The sequence below is a fragment of the Eublepharis macularius genome, chromosome 7, assembly GCF_028583425.1.
Source record: "Eublepharis macularius isolate TG4126 chromosome 7, MPM_Emac_v1.0, whole genome shotgun sequence".
Taxonomy (NCBI): domain Eukaryota; kingdom Metazoa; phylum Chordata; class Lepidosauria; order Squamata; family Eublepharidae; genus Eublepharis; species Eublepharis macularius.
Window position 1 is genome coordinate 54,677,964 of NC_072796.1, and position 22,599 is coordinate 54,700,562.

At 39.2% G+C, this 22,599-nt stretch overlaps 1 protein-coding gene across 1 annotated transcript in view; it reads right to left on the reverse strand.

The window, feature by feature from the left end:
• The window catches only part of ZNF407 (zinc finger protein 407), a 527,028-nt gene that overhangs the window by 488,748 nt on the left and 15,681 nt on the right, over positions 1-22,599 (reverse strand). The window contains exon 2 of the mRNA XM_054985255.1: positions 13,028-13,142. Within this exon, the coding sequence (XP_054841230.1) occupies positions 13,028-13,142 (115 nt within the window). The remainder of the gene's footprint in view (positions 1-13,027; positions 13,143-22,599) is intronic.

The window sequence follows — 22,599 nt, forward strand, 5'->3', positions numbered from 1 at the left end:
TATTTTTGAGGATCACTTGGTTCCTAATGCAAAGTGAAAGCCATTTCTGACAAGCCAGCTTGCTTTTAGATGTGCTCTGTGTCATTTTTAGGGATGGCAAGCTGCCGAAACAGTTGCTATTAAAAGACGATGAAGAAAAGGGTAGCAGACTAGTTTTGTATGGTTCTGTTATCACTGTTAAGCCTGTTCTTCTCCGAATATCCACCTTGCTGACAGATGACAATCACAGCACAATTTTAAAGAGGCCCGATACACATTTCCTTCGCCTTTAGCCCTTAACGACAGATTTCACTTTTTCTCTTGCTCTCTGACTATATTGACCGTAACTACTGTTATCTGTCTGGCTAATGGGAGTGTGAATTTCAGGAAGACAGATAGGAGGAAAAACAACATACTGTTGGCAAAAAGACTAGGGTGAAATTAGATACTGGGCAGACTTTTCTGGGAATATCACCACTTAGGTTTTCTGACACATGAAAGGGAGGGGGGAAACCCCAAGGTATAAACTGTACCAGAGAAAATAAAAGCTTTGTTTTAATTAAAAGAGTTATTTCAATTGTACAACAATATGGGAAAAGAAGATGAACTTGGTTCCTTCTCCCCAAATGTGAAATCAGAACTTCTACAGAATCTCAGAACCTTTGGGCTGAACTCTCATATCAGTATAATGTGGAAAAGAAAATCATACTGTTTTTATAATGCCATGTTACAAAACTGAGAACCACAATAACAGTTTCCATACTTCCTTCTCACCATCTTCTATCCCACTGCTGAAGAAAGGAGTCCATATAACAGTATTTCAGAGAGGTATACATGCCCCACTTGTATTCATCTCAATGCTTTTTCATCCTAGTTCATACCTACAGTTCCTAGAAGGACTGTATTGAAATTCTTTAGTGAAGGAATAATATCAGCAGAGATGGAAAAATCAAAAAAGCCAGACCTCAGGACTCAAATACACAATATGCCCAAAACATGTCAGGTAACAGGTACACAACTGGATTCAGATTCAGTTGTACATCAGCAGAACTCAACTAAACTCATTTTTGTTGCTGCAAGGGAGTGCTAAGAAGGGGAAAGGAGCTTCTAGTTTCCCTCTGCTCTGTTTTCACTGGCATAAGGACCGATACAGCCAAAGAAAAGGCCAAACAACCCCTTGCCATCACCATTTTCAGCAGTGGAAACAGGGCAAGAGAGAAAATGGAAGCTCCTCCTTCCCCTCTCACCATTTCTTCACAATGCCAAGTGAATGAGCACTTTGAGTTCCCTTGATGTACCTCTGATTGCACCTATGCACCTGCAGGGTTGCCAGCTCCAAATTGGAAAATTCCTGGAGATCTGGGGGGGTGAAACCTGGAGAAACCTGGAAAAAGTGGGGTTTGGGGAGGGAAAGGCCCTTGGCATAATTCCATAGAGTCCACCCCCAGAAGTTGCCATTTTCTCCAGGTGAACTGATCTCTGTGGCCTGGAGACCAGTTGTAATTCCGGGAGATCTCCAGCCACTAGCTGGAGGCTGGCAACCCTATGCACCTGTGACCTGACATATTATGCATATCTATATTTGAGCCCTAACTGCAATACTGCTAAAGCACAGAGACCAGTTCATGGTAGACAATATTTGTACAAGGGAGGTGAAAGACTTCTGCAATTCCTCCTCCACTTTATGGAGCACTAGCATAGTCTAGCAGCTAGTGTGCTAGACTAAGATTTGGAAAGCGCAGATTCAAATTGCCACTCTATCGAGGAAGCTCACTCTGTCTCCACCTAATCCACCCCACAGGGCAGTTGTTGGGAGGATAAGATGGAGGAGGAAGGAACAATGATGTATGTTGCTTTGGGCCCCCATTGTGAAGAAAAGTAGGATATGAATAAATATGAATAAATAATAAATAATAAATAATTGTCTCAGTGCTGAAGAATTCATTTTTGTGGCTGCAGAATGTAAGTAATCTAGTGCAGAATTCTAGTTAGGCTAATATGCAGATCAAGAAGATAGAGAATCTGAATGGTAAATTTAACAAAAGGCTTTGAACAATGCATCTCCATTATGATGTAACAGAGGGACCCCACTCATATGAAGTTATGTTCCTTTCTTAAACCCTGCTGAAAGCTGGGAGCATCCTGCTGATCAACACCCCAATGATAATAAAATTAATTTTGTCACTGGCTTAATGTATTCTGTTTGCAGCAAAGTTACAGAATTTGACTTCCTCATGTGTGGATGTTTGGATTCCATTCACAGCAGACAGTTGCCCCATAGCCTTTTACTGAAATAAAATTTTAGGAAAGTTCCTACTTAATTGCCTTCTTGGAAGGATATTTTTAAGGTCATGGTTAGGTTTTCTTCTAAAGACTGGTAGGCCATAAGATCAATGCCAACATGGCTTCATATACCTAAACCTCAAAAGGACCCAAACCACGTTTTCCCTTTCCCTTTACAAAGTTATAGCATTCTACTACTCTAAGTAGAAGGTTGCACAATAACATAACAAGAATAACAGACAGAAAAACAGATATCTTTCACTTGTACATCATACATGCATTCAGTTTGCTGCTTGTGCAAATATGTTCATATTAAGATAAAAGGATGTAGTAGATTCTTATGGCATGACCTTAACCCCTTCACTTCACCAACATTCTTGCATTTTATGTTCCAGTCTATGAGGCCAACTTCTGGTGGGAACTGGGGGCTGATGCTCCCAACAACGTCAGGGGAAAGTTCATATTATGAGTATTTTTTGGAAGAAAACACCTGACCAGTATCTGGCCAGATGGGCTGAACAGTGCCTGGCCAAATGGGCTGGCTATGTAAGGCTGGGAAAGGATGGTAAAAAACTGAACACGTGACCTTATATTGAACCAGACCATTGGACTTTCACATCACCAGTACTTAATCCTTTTATAATTGGAGATGCTACCAATTGAACCTGGGACTTTCTGCATGCAAAGCAGATGCTCTGCCTCGGAGCTGCAACCTCTCCCCTAATTGTCCACCTATCACAGACCCTGAACTGGAGGCAAGGCCACACGTTTTTATTGCCCCAAGAAAAGGCCCATCTATTGTCTCCTCCCCCTCCCCCAAGCCAGTTTACAACAATCATTGCTATCTATTCTGCCATTGGCCAGGAGTGAGCCAAGCCCATGAAGAACATCTATGTCCTCCTTAACGGACTGCCCAAGGAGTTGTTCTTCTGGCCTGGCTAGAGAACAAGCTCGGTGTGAAGGTCAGGAACTCCATGTACTAATTCTCATCTTCTGTCTGATTCTCTTGGTCTACAACTACTCAGATGAGAACTTTGTACGGAGCAGGTTTGATGAGTGGGAAGAGATAGGGAAAATGACACATAAATGTTTTCTGGCTTCTGTCTTGGGAAGATTGCTTTTCAAAGCCTCACAGGTATTTTACAAGAATTCACCTCACAATATGAGAAGCTGAAGAATGCTGATGCTTCCTATTATAATACAGCGAACATCAGTGAACTCTGGAAACAAGTTACACATCATATCAAGGATATAGTACCTTAACACTGTCTCGTACTATATTAACAATTCACCAACAGAAATTTATTTCATTGCCTAGGAAAATTATTAGGACACTTTTCCCCCTAGAAACTGTAGTAAAATAAGAAAAACAATTTTCCTTTAGGTAAAGTGAGACAACTCTGAAAAGATGTCTTAGAGAAAAATAAGATTACTTTATTAGAAGAAAGATTAGATTAGTGTGTTCCTAATTTATTTTCACGTTTACTCAGAGAATATAGCACAGAAACAATGAATGTGACTTTGGAAATCTTGATTGGTGTTTTATGCCAATGGTCTGTTCTACTTTTGTCAGCTTATTTATTTTTCAGAGGCTTGAAACTGCACACAACGGTATTAGGCTTGGTCCACTGGACTGGATATAGCCAAGGTGGTGTCTGAAAACCTGTCCTCAATATTATGGGAACTGACTGCGGTTTGATTTGCCGTTTGGGTTTGTTTACGACAGATTTATCTTGTTTTTCGAATTAGGACTTTTGGGTGCTTCTTCCCCGATTAGAGCGGTTGGGGTGAAGTTTATAACTTTTTTTAGCTTTAATTTTTTTTAGGAGGGTTTTGTTTGAACGTACCTCTCCCTCGCGAAGTTCGCGGAGCAGGCGTTGGGTGGGACGGCTGTGGAAGGGTGGCAGGGGTTGGACGCCTTGGCGGGAACGGAGGTTTTTGCAGAGGCCGGAATGGACATTGCGCTGCGAAGTGACCGCTTTGGCTACAATGTAGACACAGTCTTTGTTGCTATCTAGCATTTTTTGCTTCTCTAGCTGCGTATTTTGCTTTTTTGCCCCCTCTTAACAATTATGGAGGTTCGCCGGCCGGCCGATTACTGTTGTTTAACCAAGTGCACTTCTTGCATGCGGTTTTTTACTTTACAAGCTAATTGAATTTAACCTAAGAGCGTGGGGGGATTATTTTGCATAAGGGCTCGGTCCAACAGTTTGGGATTTATGCCTTGCTTGAACATAATTATTTTGGTGGTTTCTTCACACTTTGGGCATTTGGCAGCTAGTTGTTGGAATTTTGTAACATAGTTTTTAGCCGATTTACCTTGCCCGATTGATTGTAATTCCGTTTGGGCTTTACTTTTTTTTAGTGGGTCTTTGTATTGCGCTCGGAGCGCATCTACCAAACCCTGTAGGGAATTTAATTTTGGAGCCCCCAAATCGTACAAGGCTACATACCATTCTGCTGCTTTTTTTTGCAGTTGTGAAGCTAAGTGCTTGATTTGACTTGCTTCGTCTCCAAACAAGTGTCTTCAGCGATTGAAAAATTGTAGTGCTTGTACTAAAAAAATTTTTAACTTTGAGGGATCTCTATCAAAAGTAGCTTTCAATTTTACCCATCCCATTGGTAACTCTTGTGGCTGGGCAACCGGTGCTGGGAGTGGGTAATATTGTACAGGTACCAGTTTTTGCTTTGGCTGCCAATCAGGTTGGCGCGGGAGCGGATGCATTGGAGGGTACTGGGGCCTTGGTTGCGGGACCCCTTGGGGTCTCGGTATTGGAGGAGCTTGTGGCCTCGGCTGTGGTCTCTGCGGACGCGGAGCTGGCGGGCCCCGTGGGAGTGGACCTCTTGGTCTTGGTGGCGGCGGAAGTCTAGGCGCTGGGAGCAGCGGGAGAATCGGCTGTCCCCACGGCGGCGGTGGAAGTACCGGAGCCTCATCTTGCGGCTGTAACGGTAATTTTCCCGGAAGGATCGGCTGTTTTTGTGGCTGCCCCGGCGGCTGTTTTTGGGGATGCTTTTGTGGCTGCTTTAACAGTGCCTCTTCCTCCCCTTTCAGAGGTCCTCCCGGTTCATCAGGGGGAAGTTCCTCCGGTCTCTCATCTGCTGGCTCCTGCGGTTGTTCCGGTGGTTGTACCAGTTGTTGGTGATCGTCAACGGGTATGAGCGGTTGCTCCCTCGGGATCATGGCCTGCAGGGCCGCCAAACTTTGCCCAACAACTCGATTGGAGGGGCCTTCCTCTGATTCCCCTACAACAAGTACGGATATCAAGTGAACAGCATGTGCTAAGCTTTCCTTCATACTTCCATTTTTTTTTTTAATATTTGTACACGTTCGGGAGCCGCCGTGGCCCCCGCCGGTTCAACATACTCTTGAGGAGTTTCTTTGGGAAGTTGGGTAGTTTCCATATATTTTGTATAGGACGCCGTCGCCCGAGGCCAAGGCCGAATTTTTTTCATGCCTTGAGCCCCGTTACCTTGTTTTGTTTTTGTTTTCCCTGCCAATATTCCTTTGGCCAATCCGGTCACCGCCGAAATTTCAGCATTGACCGCCAAAGTTTTGCTCTGCAGTTGTATCCAACTCTGTTTGGTTGGCTTGCGTTGCCCCATCCACAGGGTACTTTTTGCGTAATCCCAACTTATTACATCGCGATGGGAGGTTTCCCACATTTGGGTACTCTCCGAAGCTCTTCGGTTCTACTCAATTTGATCGGCCTCTCGATTCCAGTGGTACCACGGCTGGCTACTGGGATGCTTTGGTATCAAGCCGATACTCCGTTTTCCGTCCATTTGTGACTGGGTAAACACTGCACTTGCTCTCCTGTCCCTCGTGTCTCGCAGCCTTGAGCCCCACTGCCTCGGCGTAGGCAGCAATATTAGCGGTTCCACCGCCGCTCGGGGCCTAGTTTCGGCTCCAGCAGGTGCGAGGATAATCAGCGCAGTATGTTTGGACTCCGTTCCTTCCTGAACAGGTCTTGGGGGTTCCAGTCCTTCCGAACCGGGGGAGGTGTAAGGATCAAACAAAGGGTCCCTGTTGGGATCAGCCTTGGTATCCGTCTGCCCCGGTTTAGGCATTGGAACAGATGTGATTCGTAACAAAATGTCAGACTGTGGTTTATTAAAAGTTGCAATTTAGACTATTTTTTGCAATTAGACATGAGTTCATTGGTTTTAAAAGATTTTTACTGAATATAAACAACCATTATAGTCCACGGACCAAGATGCAATATCTTGGCTGGTACACGGGTATTGTTACAAATGAAGGTAAAGGTTAAGGTACAGAATAGCATAGCCCAGCAATTTCTATCCTCCCCCCACAGTTCTCAAAACAAACAGCTTGAAGCTAAAAAAGTGCAGCTTTCCCAGGGCTAAAAAAATTGTAGTCAAAACATTCCTCTTCTTCAAGATAACTGTTGCTAAACTGCCTGTCACCTGCAAAAAAAAAGCTTAAAACACTGACAAAATTAAAATAAAGTCTCTCTAGTTAAAACATACAAAAAACTTATCTCAAACCTAACACATGATGCATCTCAGCATTTCATTTTCTTAAATGGACTACTCTTTCCGAAAGGGTTCAAAAATCCCATTTTATTTTAGTATAGGCATACTTAATTGTAATAAATCAAGTGGAATGCAACATTCCCAATCATTTCAGTTTTATTAAACATAGGGCAGGTCCTGCAACAAATGTTTCTAGAATCCAATAATGTATCCTGTTTTTCAGAACCATTCACAGAACAAAAAAAAAATGAAACACCTCTACGAGAAGCAGTACTTGTTCCGTGTGACCAGTATATCATAATCACATAGCTGTGTGTATCTTTATAATTACACTTTTAAAGTGCATTGCAGTTGGTTATATATAGTAGAGTTACAGGCATAAATCACTGATAGTGTCCCTAACTCAAATACAAACATATATTCAGCTAAGTATGTACTTTTCATATCTTTTCACTTCAGCAAGTCCAACAAAAGCACTGCTATAACTCATCTGGAGTACAGGTGGATAAAAATACGTTTTTCATACAGCATTACAACTAGAAGTTGGCCTTGACTTTTCTGCTTCATTTGCCACGCTGGACACTACTGAAGCATACTGTGAGCTATTCAACAGTAGTATCCTTTCACTACTTCTAGGTCCACCTCATATGTTACACTAATACCTTGAGTCCTTTGAGCTCAGCCCCACCACCCCAGAAGCTTCAAGCCATTCTTAACCATCTAGTATCAGAAGCACTTTTGTTAAAAGATTGCAGAAACAAGATTCAGAAAGGGCATTTCTCATCAGTTATTAAATTCTTTTTATTGTAATATTTTTGAGTGATTGTATTTTTATCCATCTGTACTCAAGCCAAGTTATGTACTAAAAATTATGTACTACACATTTTTAATAAAGGTTGATACCTGCCCCATAGCCCGTGTGGGAAAAGAAGAGATACAAAGTCAAAATTTGCAGTAAGAAAAGAATCCAAGATAAAATCACCAGATGGCAAAAGTGTTGTGTTATGTAACTGCAATGAAGTAATTCATCTAAAGGTTGTAAGATATAAATCTTCCCTGCTATCACCTGTGAGACAAGGAGAAAGATAATGGAACAAAAATCATCTTCTGCTCACACACAAGTAGTTTTAACATTTTCCAAATACTTTTATTTTAAAAGTGTGGCTTGACAATGAACTCTATTGTTATTGGTACAATATTTTCCTTTGTTAACTAACACCCACAGGTTGAAGTATCACTGTATCTGGGGCCAGCTTCTTTCCCATACAGATAATCCTACTGATCTGAGCAGCAGACGCAAGCATTGTTTTACTTGGATACAGCTGTGGATATGATGTCTGTAATTAATTGTTCACTCAAAAAATGCAATTCTGTGGTGCATTTGATGATTTAAGTATACAACAGCTTTAGTTTTCTGAGATGACTAAAAATAGTGATTTTAATTTATTCCTGCTGCCTACAATTACCCACAACCATGTATTTTTAAATATTTCCAGCCTATAAAAATTACTAATTTTTGCCACTTGTGTTTATCTGCCTTTAGACTTTGATTTGGATAAATTAAGCTCTCAAGTGTTCCTTGCTTTATGAAACTCTGCATGTTGTACACTTCAACACAAATAAATGACTTCTACCATTAGAGGTTTAAATAATGTAATGTATTTCATGCTCAGCCTGAAGCGGGATTCCAATGAAGTTGCTAATGCACGTAATGATTAAGTGTAACTCAAATACTAACTGTGTTGTTGAAAACATGACAGGCAATAATTTGGTCTATTATATTCTGCCATTTAATTGCCGAGTACAGACATTCTCTGACACGTTATGAAGCAATGATTTACAATTATTCAAGCTGCAAAGGTCAGAAAGTGACATTATAATCATCTACACAGAGATCCCTTCTAATGCACAAAAAATAGGTAACACTACACAAAAATAGTTTTACTGAAACTTTCAACTTTCTGTTTAAACTGTTTCCTGGCCACAGAACAAGCAGTTCACATCAAGGCACATGTGAAAACTAGATGCACGTTTCTCTCTCTTCCTGAAGATAAATTTAGAAGACTGTATCTTTTTTGGTCCTTTGCAAGCAAAACTAAACACAAATACTTTACAAGTGCAAGTTATCGATCTGTTGAAGAAGTACCCATGTTCAAATATTCTGGAACTAATTAAAAAGGTGGGGGGAAGTATAATATACCTAGTCTCTTTCTTAGGTGGAAAAATGGACCCTCTGGTAGCAACACATATAAAAAGGAGCAATACAGATACTTGGATTGCAAATATTTGTGGGCTCCCAACTTTTCTTCAGAAGATTTTTAACCCATTCACTGAGACATTACTCTTGAGAACACTAATATAATATAAAGATGGAGCTTCAGTTTAATTTTACTCATCTTTTTCAGGCTCTTCGCAAAATTCCAAATGTCTCTTTGAAACAAACTTACTATTAAACAAGGCCATTGCAATAAGTTGGCAATACAGCTAGGAACAAACATTAAAAGAAGATTCAAAGTGCTTCTGCAAATGTCTGGTGAATACAAAACCCCCAAAAAGCAGCAACAACAAAACCCAGGAAAAACAGATCTGCACATACTAATATTAAAAAGCACAAGTGATTAAAAAATTGAAGGAAAATACGGTCTATTGCAAAATATGCTTTGAAATCTAAACAACAGTAAAGGTTTATATGTTAATATTTTAATAAAAGTATGTTTTTAAAGTTATTGCAAGAATGCATAAAAGAACCTCTGAGTAGAATTATTAACATTTCTGGAAACACAGGACACTACTTCATACTGGATTTATTCTGCAATCATTTATTTATTTTTATGTGTCAATTTAAGAAAAGGAATAAAAAATAAAGGAAATAACTTGAGATGCTGGCTGTGTGTTTTCTTAAAGCTCCGTATCCAAAAGCAGAGGCAAAAGTGGATATATTTTGTAAGTTCCCTATAAATTCTGCTCAAAATCTGAAGTACTGAACAATTCATTTTTCATGTACCTGAGGCATAAAAACTCAAAACTGCATGATAAGCCTTTTCAGTACATTCCACTGTGAAAGTTTAAAAGAAAAACCCTAAATGTAGGGAAGCCAGTTAGATTTGCTAATCTAACTTCATGCCATGAACAACTTCATAGCCAGACTTTTGAAAATTAAATTTAAATAGGTAGCAGTTGGATACTCACTGAAAACAGATCCCTTCTCAAAGAAGGGATGCATTTCCCATTCATGAACATAATGCAAAGGAAAACAATCACCACACATCTGCTGATAAGGAAATGAGTAGCAGACGGTTTATTTCAAATGTTGGAAGATTAGCAGCTTACAATTTCTATGGCAGGGTATTTCTACTGTGCAGCTGGAAAAAATTAAACTTGGATTTGAAACAATAAAAGCAACATGCAAAAACACTGCTGTCTTTTTCTCCTCTGTGTTGACTGTGGTATATAAGATACAGTACATAAAATCTTCTGCTCATTTTTAGCACTCAGATTGGCATTACTTTGCGAAATCCCCCCTCTGCTTTCTAATTCATAATGAAATTGTAGTTCTCAGTAATCAAGTGATACCTTACATCCATAATTATCCACAGCCTTGAGTTGACATTTCACCTTAAAAAATGCCCAAACAGGTTGTGTAGCGATTTGAAAAACAATTTAACCTTCCACCTAATAGAAAGCTTGTTGTTTGGAATCTAAAAGTCACAGGACAGATTCTTAACTATTGCTGAAAAGAAAACATAGTACAGGACCTTCTGTTTGTGACAAAATTACCAAGTTAATGTCCCTGAAAGATCACTTCACCTTTTAAAACATGATTTTTTAAAAAGGTAAATTTATAGCAATTAAAGCTAATGAAGAAATGCAGCTTGAGCTGCTTATGTTCAGGAACTAATAGGTCCATTGAGCATTTCTAAGATTATTTAGCCATCAATGATAATGAATTGACATTGTCAGTGGTGTTAATGTACCAATGTTCTATATTGCCACTAAGCCGATAGCCAATCCCAGTAATTTTATGTTGCCTCTTCAAATTTTAATATACACACTATCCTATCATTTTAGTTAATGTGGAAGAAATATAGAAGAGATTGTTATTCTACCCCCTTCCACAAATTACACACACACATACACAAATTGGCATATTCATTATTTCAGTTAACTGTTCAAAGGGATATGGCCATGTTTTTCTTTTTTAACTCCATTCTAGTTTGTTAGGACTCGGAGATTATATTTTTTTGCCAATGCAAAATGATGGTTGCAATCACTTAAATAATTACATTTCATCTGATATATAACTTAACTGCCTAATTTTAGTATGCAGAGACAGGTGTTTGTCACTCTTATTAGCTGCATTATCTCTTGTATCGTCTCTCTCACACTCAAGTCATTTTATAATTCCAAAATATAGGTATGATATTTGTGATAAATAGGCTAGACAGACATGTCACTGTACGAAAACAACATATAGTGATATATACACAGTGCAATCCTAGGCAGAATTGCACCCTTCTAAACCCATTAACTTCAATGGGATTAGAAAGTACTGCTTAGGCCTGTAATGATAAATCTCTAGTATGGCTTCTAAAGTTACTTTCAGTGCAATCCTAGTCACATCATTTAATCAACATACACATTTTCCCTTCACAAGTATTTAAGAACATGCCAATAGTAATTAGTGCTCCAATCGCATTTCTACAGTGTTTCGGCTGTAAAAAGTATGTCAACAGTCCCTTCACATAATATTACTCTTCATCTGACAAAGGAAGCTTGATTCTCAAAAACTTACACATTGGAATGTCTTACTGGTCTTTAATGTGCTACTAGACTTGAAACTTGTTCTTCTAAAGCAGACATGGCTACCCACCTGAAGCTATTTTTATACCACTGTCTAAATATACTAAGTCAAATATCATTGTAAATTATTAGGATGTTTACTTCTGCTGAGAAGTTTGTTGTGCGCTCAGAACCAAATCCAAATTCTGTTTGCTTTTTTTTTTTTGTAAATATCCTCCTTATTCATTCACCAAACGAGAGGAAAACTATTTGTAAAACAAGTCTTGCTCACAGAATGATTAAAATATTTCTTACCATTTGCCACTTAAACACAATGTTTAATTATGGTACACAGAGCCAAAGTACCAAGGCATAAGACGACACTCCTCAGTTAAGATACACGGGACAAAGTTTGTAATCGTTTCCCTTGTAATACAAAATTATTTGTATTTGATAGCATTATTTGTGAAAGACACACAAAATCAGTGAAAAGTATTTGCTCTGGACTTCTGTGTTCGCTGTCTTCTGCCAGGTTTTAATTGCAAGTACTGATGAGAAGTTCCTGCTGAAAAATATCATTAATTACCCACCTTAGCATTCACAAGTGCACTGAATTACCAAACTGAACCTGGCAAGGTCTCCACTACCATTTAACCTATTTTTGGAGGAAAATGTTTTATATGATGCATATATTTGTTAATTCTTTTTGCATTAAAACACAGTTTTAGTAGATACACAATACTAAAACCCACCTTTGAATGTCCTATGGTGTACCATATATGTTGTGGCATTCTAAAACCTTCTAAACACTTCTGCTAAATTAATTAGTTTTGCATTAAAAGAGACTCAGAGCTTCCCTATTAAATGCAACACATTTGAAGGACAATTAAACATTATGAATAATCCTTCAGACAAAATAACCATTATAAATGAAAGGAAAACAGAGGGGGTTTTCCCTGGATCAAATACCACCACTTGCTCAAAATGCCTCTGTATCTTTAACAGACACACTGCAAGTAGCAATATTTAAAATCCTCTGAAAGTTTCCTTCTGTTTTCTGAAGTACAGAAATTCTACAAGAGCTTGTTCACTGAGCTAGAATTATAACAAGATACAGCACAAATACATGTATGTGCACATATACACAAAAAGTACACCAAATTAAAGTCTATATTATTTTTATGCCTTTAAAAAAGGAATTTACAGTTCTCCCTGGCAATGTGAATGAACATCCTATAATTTAGTCAATTTACAGATTACAGGTTCAAATTGACCTTGTAGCCCATAAAATTGCTCATCTGCAGTGCTAGATTAGAAGTAGGAAAAGAATGTCATAACTGTATTTAAAGAATTTACCATAACAATGGGAAGGAGGATATGCATGCATAATTTTAGCCCCTCTTGCTCACATCCCCATTTTGAATGCTGAAACAATGCATAGCCTGCACTTGTCTCTGGTTAACCATGGGAGGAACTGTTTCAATTTACTCACCCACAGACATGACACTTGTATTCCCTCATCCCAAGGTGCCTCTTGACATGGTTTCTGGCATCTCCTAGCTGAGCTGTTGCAAAGTGGCAAATCTTGCACTTGAATGGCTTTGATCCTAAGTAAAATTCAGCATAAGATATGAGTTGAATGAGAATATTATATTACCCTTGGTTAAAGAAATCACATTTCATGAGGAAAATAACCTTTTATAAAAAGTGTGTTTGCATGCAAACCACTATCCCATATTTAACCTGTTTCGGAATCTCGTGTAACCCCCAAAAGAAAGATATCTGTTGCATACATTTATAACTCCAGGGATACTGTTAGGGTATTTGCCATATATTTCTCATTAAAGATACTTTTCTGAAGTTCAAACACAAAGTTAAGCAAGAATGAGGTTTCATTAATGAGCACTCACTTATTATGGAAACAATTTTGATAATTAAAAGATAGCTGAAGAACTTTAAAATGAGGTCACTAAACTTGCTTTATTGCTTTTCTCCTAAATGGCTTAGACTTGGAATACAATCCAGTTGACATTGAAATGCATCCAGTTCATTTTCATGCAACATATAGATTTCCATATTTTGCAGGTAGACCTTTTCCCTGTAAATGCAATGTCTTTAGATGTGGCTATGCTACTTAGTTTTATTATTTATTCAATTTATATCCTGCTTTTTGATCATAGGGTTTTCAAAGCAGCTTACTTTTTAAAAAAAATTAACTTGTTTCCATTCCATCTCCAATAAATAGTCCCACTAGTAGACCCAGAATGGTAGTTGCTGGAAGGAAGGACACTTTGGCCCCTTCCTGCAAGACCTTTTAATGTCCCAGGAGGAGCCAAGAAGAGAGGAACAAAGTGAAATGCAGCACTTAAATGGGCTCACAGGCAAAAGAAACAGCTCGCATACAGGCCTCGCAGAAATCTGTGTACTACCTTCTTCATAAATACCAAAAGGATTACACTTAAAAATATTTTTCTTTTTATTTTAAAGTAAATGTAGTTAGATTACCCATTTTCCCTGTTCCTCTATTTGATAATGGATAGTTTTAAATCTTAGCAGTGATATTTCAGATTTCTCTCCTTTTCACTTTTGGTCATACAGAAAGAATGATTCATGGCCTTTCTATTGCTATGACATGCAGTGTATGAATATACAGTGAATAAAATATTACACCTTTATGACTGTTTTATGGTCAGGAATTTATGATTATTCTGAAAACTAGAAGTATTGACATTTTGGCTATTATTTATTTCAAGAACAAACTTTAACTGCCTAGAAGAGTCCAAAGAGTTATAGATTTCCCCCCCCCCAACACACACACACCCCATCACCACCACCACCACCACCAATCCCTCACAAGAAAGCAGAAATGACCTGATCTTTTGCAACACAATCAGGCCAAGAAAAAGCGAAATTGCTCACTGTAACCATAGATGACTTTCCAATCAGATTAAGGCAATTTTATTATCTCAAAAATGAATTCATTAAATTTGTCAGGTGTCAGTACTGGGAATCTAAGAGATGACATCTTTTAAAAGAATGCTATGACCCTTTCCAACTTTTATAGGACTAGCAGATCTCTATATCCATAAATCCCAGAATTGCAGTTAAGAGTAAGTGCAATATGCTTGCAGATACTTCAAATTATGTTTGGGATATGTTTTGTGAAGAACTTCCTCCAATAATATGTTTTGTGAAGAACTTCCTCCAAGCATAATATGAAATATGGGATCTTTAATAAATATACATAAAAGAGCTCAGATAAGAAAAATGTTTCAGTACATCATAGTTGATCAATGAACCTTTCTACTGTGCCCTTGAACACAGAATATCCTCAAAGAAGACTTTGTTTAAATTGAAGATCTCAGTAAAAAAAAAAAATTTAGAGTCTTAAATTTCAATTTAATTCCCAAAAGCTGACGAAAAATGAAGCATTTAATTTTAATCTTCCAACAGAAATAAAAAAGTCAACAGTACTAAGCACGGGCAGACAAGGTTGAATATTTCACAGTTCAATGACAATGAAGCCAGATATCTTAATACTTCCATTTCTACTGTTAGAAGTAGATGTAAAATATATTTAGCACCTGAATGGTTATATCTAGTCAGCTTTATATGTTTAAATGTCAAAAGCAGGTTGAGACTGCAGCTAACAGAGATCACATTCTATCAATCATGCTGGAAAATTCCAGTTTATTTAAATTAACCAGATAAAACTGAATTAACTATTAATTTGGTGGCATTCCAGATCAACACTGCTTTCTATAAAGAGACCCATGAAAATAACATAAATTTGAGTAAAGTCAATATACCTCCACATTAAATTCAAAGTAGTGAAGGTGATGTTTTAACTCATGAGTTTAAATACTAATTATGCCATATATAATGCCAAGGCTATGGCCAGTTATGGTAAAGCACTCTAGATATATTTATATTTCCATTTTATTTCATAAAAAGCTAAGATATCTTGCAGATTCAATTCCATATTCTTTTGGTTTCTTTCTCCAACTCATTACATAGTAAACATGTTCCTTTTCTGTTCTCACTACTGGCCCATTGGTTCTGTTTATTTCCTGATCTCCTGCAAATAACTACTTTGCAATCTGTACAATTCAGCCAGGTTCCTTGATGCCCTCAGAGATCTCGGGTAAACTCAATTTTGATATCAATATCTGAACACTGTCGCTTTAATATCAACACTTACTATTATTAATTAGATCTGATCCATTCAGCTGTAATCTGAAGAACCATAACACTATTTCTGTAACCTCACAGGCATTTTCTCAAATAAAAGTTCACTTTTCCATTTGGCAAACTGCTTTTGAAATGGAGGGGAATTTCAATATCAGTTTATAGCATGTCATGGGGGCCAATTTCTCTTTTTAAAAAGTCCCAGTGTGCTAACCCATGCCTATTGTATGAGCTAAAATAGCTGGTTAGATCCCTGCCATTATATGTATCTGCCTCTTTAACATTTTCCAAGGCATTATTTTCCTTCCCAACATTTATTTATACTCTTCCTTCCTACAGTTGCCAGGTCCCCTTACCCTCCCAGCAGGGACCTGGTACTTACTTTGGGTGATTTTCTTGCGCATGTGCTCCTGCCAGGTGCAACGTCACTTGGAAGTGACATCATCGCACCTGGTGGTGAGTACCCAGGAGATTTTTTTGCCTTCCGGGCCTGTTCCCTAGTCCTTTTCCCCCTGCCGGCCAGGTTAAGTGGCAGTGGGGGGCAGAGGCTGGGAGCGGGGCGTTCCCCCATCCCCAACAAGTAGGGTTGCCAGTCCCTCTTTACCTCCCGGTGGGAGGGACTGGCTCCTTGTACTTACCTCTTGTGGTGGGGATGTGTGCATGTGCAAGCACGATGACACACTTCCAGGAAGTGCCCCTGGGAATGTGCCCATGCACCACAGGAGCTTGGATTGGGGCTGCTGCAGAGTGCAGGAGCGCTCCTGCACTCCACAGTGGCCCCAAACAGGCCCAATCCACACCAAAACGGGCCTGAAACAAGCCCCCCCACCCCACTGGCCAGGTAAGTGGGGGCAGGGGGTGGGGGGTGGGGGATTCCCCGCCCGCGCCAGGGTCTGGCATCCCTACCACCAGGGGACTGGCATCCCTACTGCTTTCTCTGTTACTCAAGGCAGCTTACAATTCTAACACATAATATAATAAAAACTCATTAATATACTTCCTCTAGAAAACACTTGCAACTCAAACCCCATTAAAAGCCCTAACAAGTAAAATGGCTTTTTGACACTTCCTAAAAATGTCTAAGAATGGCTCCTCCTTCACCTCTCCAGAGAGTTTCTTTCACAAGGTGGATGCCACTGCTGAAAATGGCCAGGCTCTGGAAGAGTCCAAGTAAGTCACTTTAAGCATTATCTTATTACTCTCTGATTACTTTGTTCCTTATTTCAGTCGTTTTGGCCATTATCACACGGGCTATTTGCTCAGGTTCAAGCCTGTTGGAGATTTTTTTTTTTTGCTTCTCCATAACATTCTGGTCCATTCATGCACCTCCCACAGTTTCCCTGGCTTTTCTCTGATATTTCCCAAATTTGCAACACAAAGTGCACTGTTTGTATGTGTTCTAATCTGCTTTCAGGCCTGAAACAGCCTTGGACACCATGGTGAACGACCTATGCCAGGAGACTTGTGACCCTGTTTTTATTTATTTCTGTTATTTATAGTTCGCCTTTATCACTGAGACTTAAGGCAGATCACATAGTATGATATGAGTCAATATGACAACAGCTGGGACGTTCAATAAATAATATAATTGGGTATAGATTGCAGAAATTTGAAAACACGCAGAAATCTGATACAGAGCTCAAACCACATTGAAACCAAACATAAGCAATTTTACATGATGTAATAATCAATAGTAACAAACAGTGCACAGCAGTATAGTCTACAATCCCTATCCCTTTGACAAAGTATCTCTTTGAGCCATTTCCTTACAGCACAGCCCTGCTAGTTCTCCTGTAGCTCTCAGCAGTATTTGATGCCATTAATCATGGTATCCTTCTGGATAGCCTTTTGGGGTTGGAACAGGGAGGCACTACTCTGCAGTGGCTTCAGTCCTAAATCAAGAGGTTTCAGACTGTGGTATTGGATGACTGTTGTTCCGTCCCTTGGCTTCTGGCCTACAGAATTCTGCAAGGTTCTAATCTTGCCCCCCCCCCCCCCGTCTTTCAACATCCATGTAAACCTCTAGGATAGGTCATCAAGATATTTGAGCTGACTTGCCACCAATATGTAGAGGATACTCAGCTCTATTTTGTGCTTCCAATAGATCTCAGAGAGACTGTAGAAACCATGAACAGTTGCCTGGAGACACACTTGAGATGGATACGGGCTAACAAGCTAAAACTAAATCCCAACAAAACTGAGGCGCTACTGGTAGAGGGAAGGTTTGATCCAGGAATTGAAGTATGTCCTGCTATGTATAGTGTTGCATTCCTTCAAAAGGAGCAGATTCATAGCTTGGGGGTGCTGCTGGACCCAGCCCTCTTGTTGAATAAACAGACTGTGGCAGTGGGCAAGAGTGCTTTTCAGCAGCTTTAACTACTGAGCCAGCTGTAGCTCTTCCTAGGTGGGATTTTGCCACTGTAATGCATGCCCTGTTAACATCTAGATTAGATTACTACAATAATCTCTATGTAGGGATGCCCTTGAAGACTGTTCATAAGCTACAGTTGGTACAGGAAGCTACAGCTAAAATGTTGACTAGAGTGGGTCTTAGGTTCCATATAATTCCAGTTTTGTTCCATCTACACTAGCTCCCAATTTACTTCTGGGCTCAATTCAAGATGCTGGTACTGACTCTTAAAGCCCCTTATGGCTTGAGGACAGCATACTTGGGATTACCTTCTCTCATATGAACCTACCCATTTGTTCAGGTCATGTTCAGAGGTTCTGTTTCAAGTGCCCCTGCCAACTAAGGACAGACTGGTGGCAACCCAATTAAGGACCTTCCTAGTCATGGCATCAAAACTTTGCAACTCCCTCCCCAGGAAGATTCATCTGAATCCCTCCATTATTCTCTTCGGCCAGCAAGTGAAGACTTTTTTGTGTATGTGTTTGGCCTACCACCAATAACTGCGATTGACCTTTTCCCTTGGTTTTGTTATGGTAGTTTTTATTGAATTATTTTATATATACTCTATTTTAACTGCTGTTTTAATTTCTTAAATGTTTTAATGTTTTTTGCCTTGGGATGGGAAGATGCCATGGAAATGTTTTAAAGAAATATTCATCTGCCAATTTTTTTTTTAAAAAAAACTGAAAATGGCTTGGTGGCCTGGAGGGGAATGGCAACTGCAAGAGGACTGGGGCAGGAAAATACTCAAAAACCAGCCATGCGGAAGCCGTATCAGCAGCGACTGCAGCAATAAGGGAACTCTACAAGCCTGTCCCCGTATAGAAAATACTGTTCTTCTTTTCATCTGCTACCAGTCCATTCCTTCTCTCCTTGTTCATGACTTCTGCCATGGTGCATTCTGTATTCCCTCCCTCCAGTCCACAACTCTTCCTCATATTCCTGATAAAAATGGTCTTTTCCACAAAGCCTGCCCTAGTCTATTGTACTCCAACAATATGCTCAACTCAACTTAGCCATTCCATTAATTTATTTTTGACCGTTGTCCCTTTTTTCCCTTTACACTTTTATATAAATAAAGGACCACATTACACCTTTGTTCTGTATAGCATTGAAAGAAGCATGGCTGCTAAATGAATGGCAGGTCTATAAAAATTGGCGTGCATAAAACAAGTAACTGAGGTTACCTGTTCCCCTCTAAGCTTTGAGATCCCCCTCAAGATTGGTGGCATGGCTTCTTATTTCCACATCTTCGCAGAGCCTTCTCCCTTGCAAGATTCAATGCGATGCCATCTTCAATCTTATTTGGCAGATATAACAAGATCCCATACATAGATAGTCACTGTGATCATGATAGTATTGAGACAGTTTTGCATGTCCTGCTTTATTGCCAACTATATGCAGACTTGTGTCTTAAATATTTAGAAGCAGAATTAGTTAATATGAGGGGCTTCCCGGATTCTCTAAAGGTCTTTCACCTTCTGAATGACACCCTGCCTAAAACCACTGAGAATGTAGCAATGTTTCTCTATATGGCTATAAAATTCCATCAGGAGCGGTTCCAGAAGTAACTTTGTTTTTCTATGTTTCTTGTATTGTGAATATTGTGCCAACTGATGCCAATAAAGATTAACTTAACTGAAGTAACTGATGTTGAATATACTCTAAGTAGGGGTATTGGAGAATTCCCCACTGAATAGCATTTAAGGGATGCCCTACCTTGGCAAAAAAAATTCCTCAAATAGGAAGTAACAAGTGCTGGATTAGGCAGGCCAGAAAGGAAGGCAAGAATGTGGCAAATAAGGACTCTTTTAGGGATCTTAATTCTGGGTGGGGGATTTCCTTGAGATAAGGGGGTGGAGCCTGGGGAAGGCAGAATTCGGGGAGGGGAGGAATCTGAGCAGGGTATAATTGCATAGAGTCTCCCTTCCAAAGAAGCTATTTCCTCCAGGGGAGCTGTCCACTGTTGTCTGGAGATCAGTTGTAACTCCAGGAGATCTCCAGTCTCCTGAAAGTTGGCAACCCTAACCCCTTTTCAAATTATTTCATCAACATGGCAGATGCTTGGCCATAGCAAGATCCCATGTGGCTCTGATAAATATACTAAATATATGGAACCAACTGTTGATCTTGAAAGATCTTTCCATGAACAAGTGGCTCACATGCTAATAAAATAACACGGGTAAAAGGTAAAGGTAGTCCCCTGTGCAAGCACCGAGTCATTACTGCCCCATGGGGGGATGTTGCATCTCGACATTTTCTTGGCAAACTTTTTACAGGGTGGTTTGCCATTGCCTTCCCCAGTCATCTCCACTTTACCCCCAGGAAACTGGGTACTTATTTTACCAACCTTGGAAGGATGGAAGGTTGAGTCAACCTTGAGCTGGCTACTTGAACCTGGCTTCCGCCAGGATCGAACTCAGGTTATGAGCAGAGCTTGGGCTGCAGTACTGCAGCTTACCACTCTGTGCCACAGGGCTCTGCTTGGGACTACCTTCTCTCATATGATACTCTAAATAAAGGAAAAAATTGAATTAAAGTATGACTGCTGATTTATAAATGGCTGATTTATAAAAGCTGTAATGCACATAATACAAAATGAAGATTGGAGTCCCAGGTCTCAAATTTCTGTCTCTGAGACTTAGTGTTAGCAAGTCTCCATTAGATCTATGGTGGGTCTTAAAAATGCATTAACTTTCATTGTCAGTCATTACTTGACATTACTGGTTCTTATATCAGTGGGTTGGATCCAGCCAAATTTTTCACTCTCTCTCTCTACTTCCCTACTGCAATCTCTGTCCCACATGGCTTTTGTTCATCCAGACCCCATGATCCCCAGCACAGTCCTTTTGGGTGATCAAAGGGGACGACTCCTTTTTCACCAGCAGAAAAGCTGATAGAACTAACCCACTGTTACCTCTCCACTTCCCCAGAATGAAGTTTTCTTCTCAATGCATTGTCATCACATGGTTAAACTGAAATGGAATGCCATTCTGAAAAAATTATAGAAAATTAATACATAATGTTGTCTTATATGGAGTCAGAACATCGGTCTATCAAGGTCAGTATTGTCCACTCTGACTAACACAGTGACTTTTTAATGTTTCATGCAGAAAGTTTTTCACATCAACTGCTACCTGATCCTTTTAACTGGAGATGCCATAGACTAAACCTACCACCTTCTTCATGAAAAACAGATGATCTGCCATGGAGCCATGACTCCTCCCTAATACACAAGTACTGTAAATTAGGAAAATTGACATTTGAGCATTGAATCTTTACTTTAGAAGAGACTTAAGTTAGAGGATTCTGAGAAAATCATAAAGAAGACTCAAAGGTGACTATGTTTGCAGATTTCTGGTTCCTAATTACATGCTTGAATTGAAGTTGAAAAGTCTTCCACCTCTAATATTTCTTTTTTGCTTTTCTTTATAGTTCCTCATTTTCACTTGTCAGTGTGTGATGGACTTGCTTGTTATCCCATATCATATATAACCTCCCCTTTGCTACGTGAGAAGTTTGGAAATTAGCATAAGGCATTTGGGAAACCTTGATTATCTATGATTTGGAATTCCTAGTGGCTTGAATTGCTCATGTAGGAGGCAGTAGCATTTTAAAGATATAAGCACATGGAAAGAAATCAAAAGAGTTCAAGAGTATATAAATATCATATGAAATCTGATATTATACTCATGCAAATGTGACCATTTGCGCCAGCCATTTTTCTCCACACACGAGAATATGTTGTAGTGTTATTCTTCTGCCTCCCAATCTTGATGACCAAAACCCATTTATTTCATACAGATCTGCTTTTATTGTACAGAAGATGGGAAGAAACATTAAATAAAGCATTCAGTAAATCAAAAAGTATGAAGAGGGGGAAAAAACAGGAATTGGAAGAGTAAAAACCTCTTCCAGTTAACTATTAATAAAAATACCAGCATTCCTATTTTATGTGCATAAGCAAAGTTATCAGAAAAGCAATTCATTTTAAGGTGCACTGAGAAAGAGGATAGATTAAATACTGTTCTGCAACTCTTCCCAAAAAATGACTTGCAAAATGAAATGGTAGATATGTGTTGTCAACCTCCAAAGCTGTTTTTCTGTATATTCACTAATGCAAAGCACAATAAAAATACACATGGTGATAAGACGTACACAAGATGTTAAAAAGTGTGCTAACTTTTACTAAATGTTACAATCAATGATGTAACTTATGTAAGTAGGGTTTCTTTGTCATATATTGATAGTTACCTCACTTTCACATCCACATTAACTTGATTTTAAATGCAATTAATACATATAGTCAAGGAAGACTAATGGACTACATTCTGCACTTAACCTGGTGGACATTTTCAAATGGCACAAGTGACCAGTGCAAACCTATTTTGCATTGTAAACGACTAAATAAATCTTAATGGATTAAGAATGATCAGCTATCAACACACAAGGGAAATTAAGTGCTG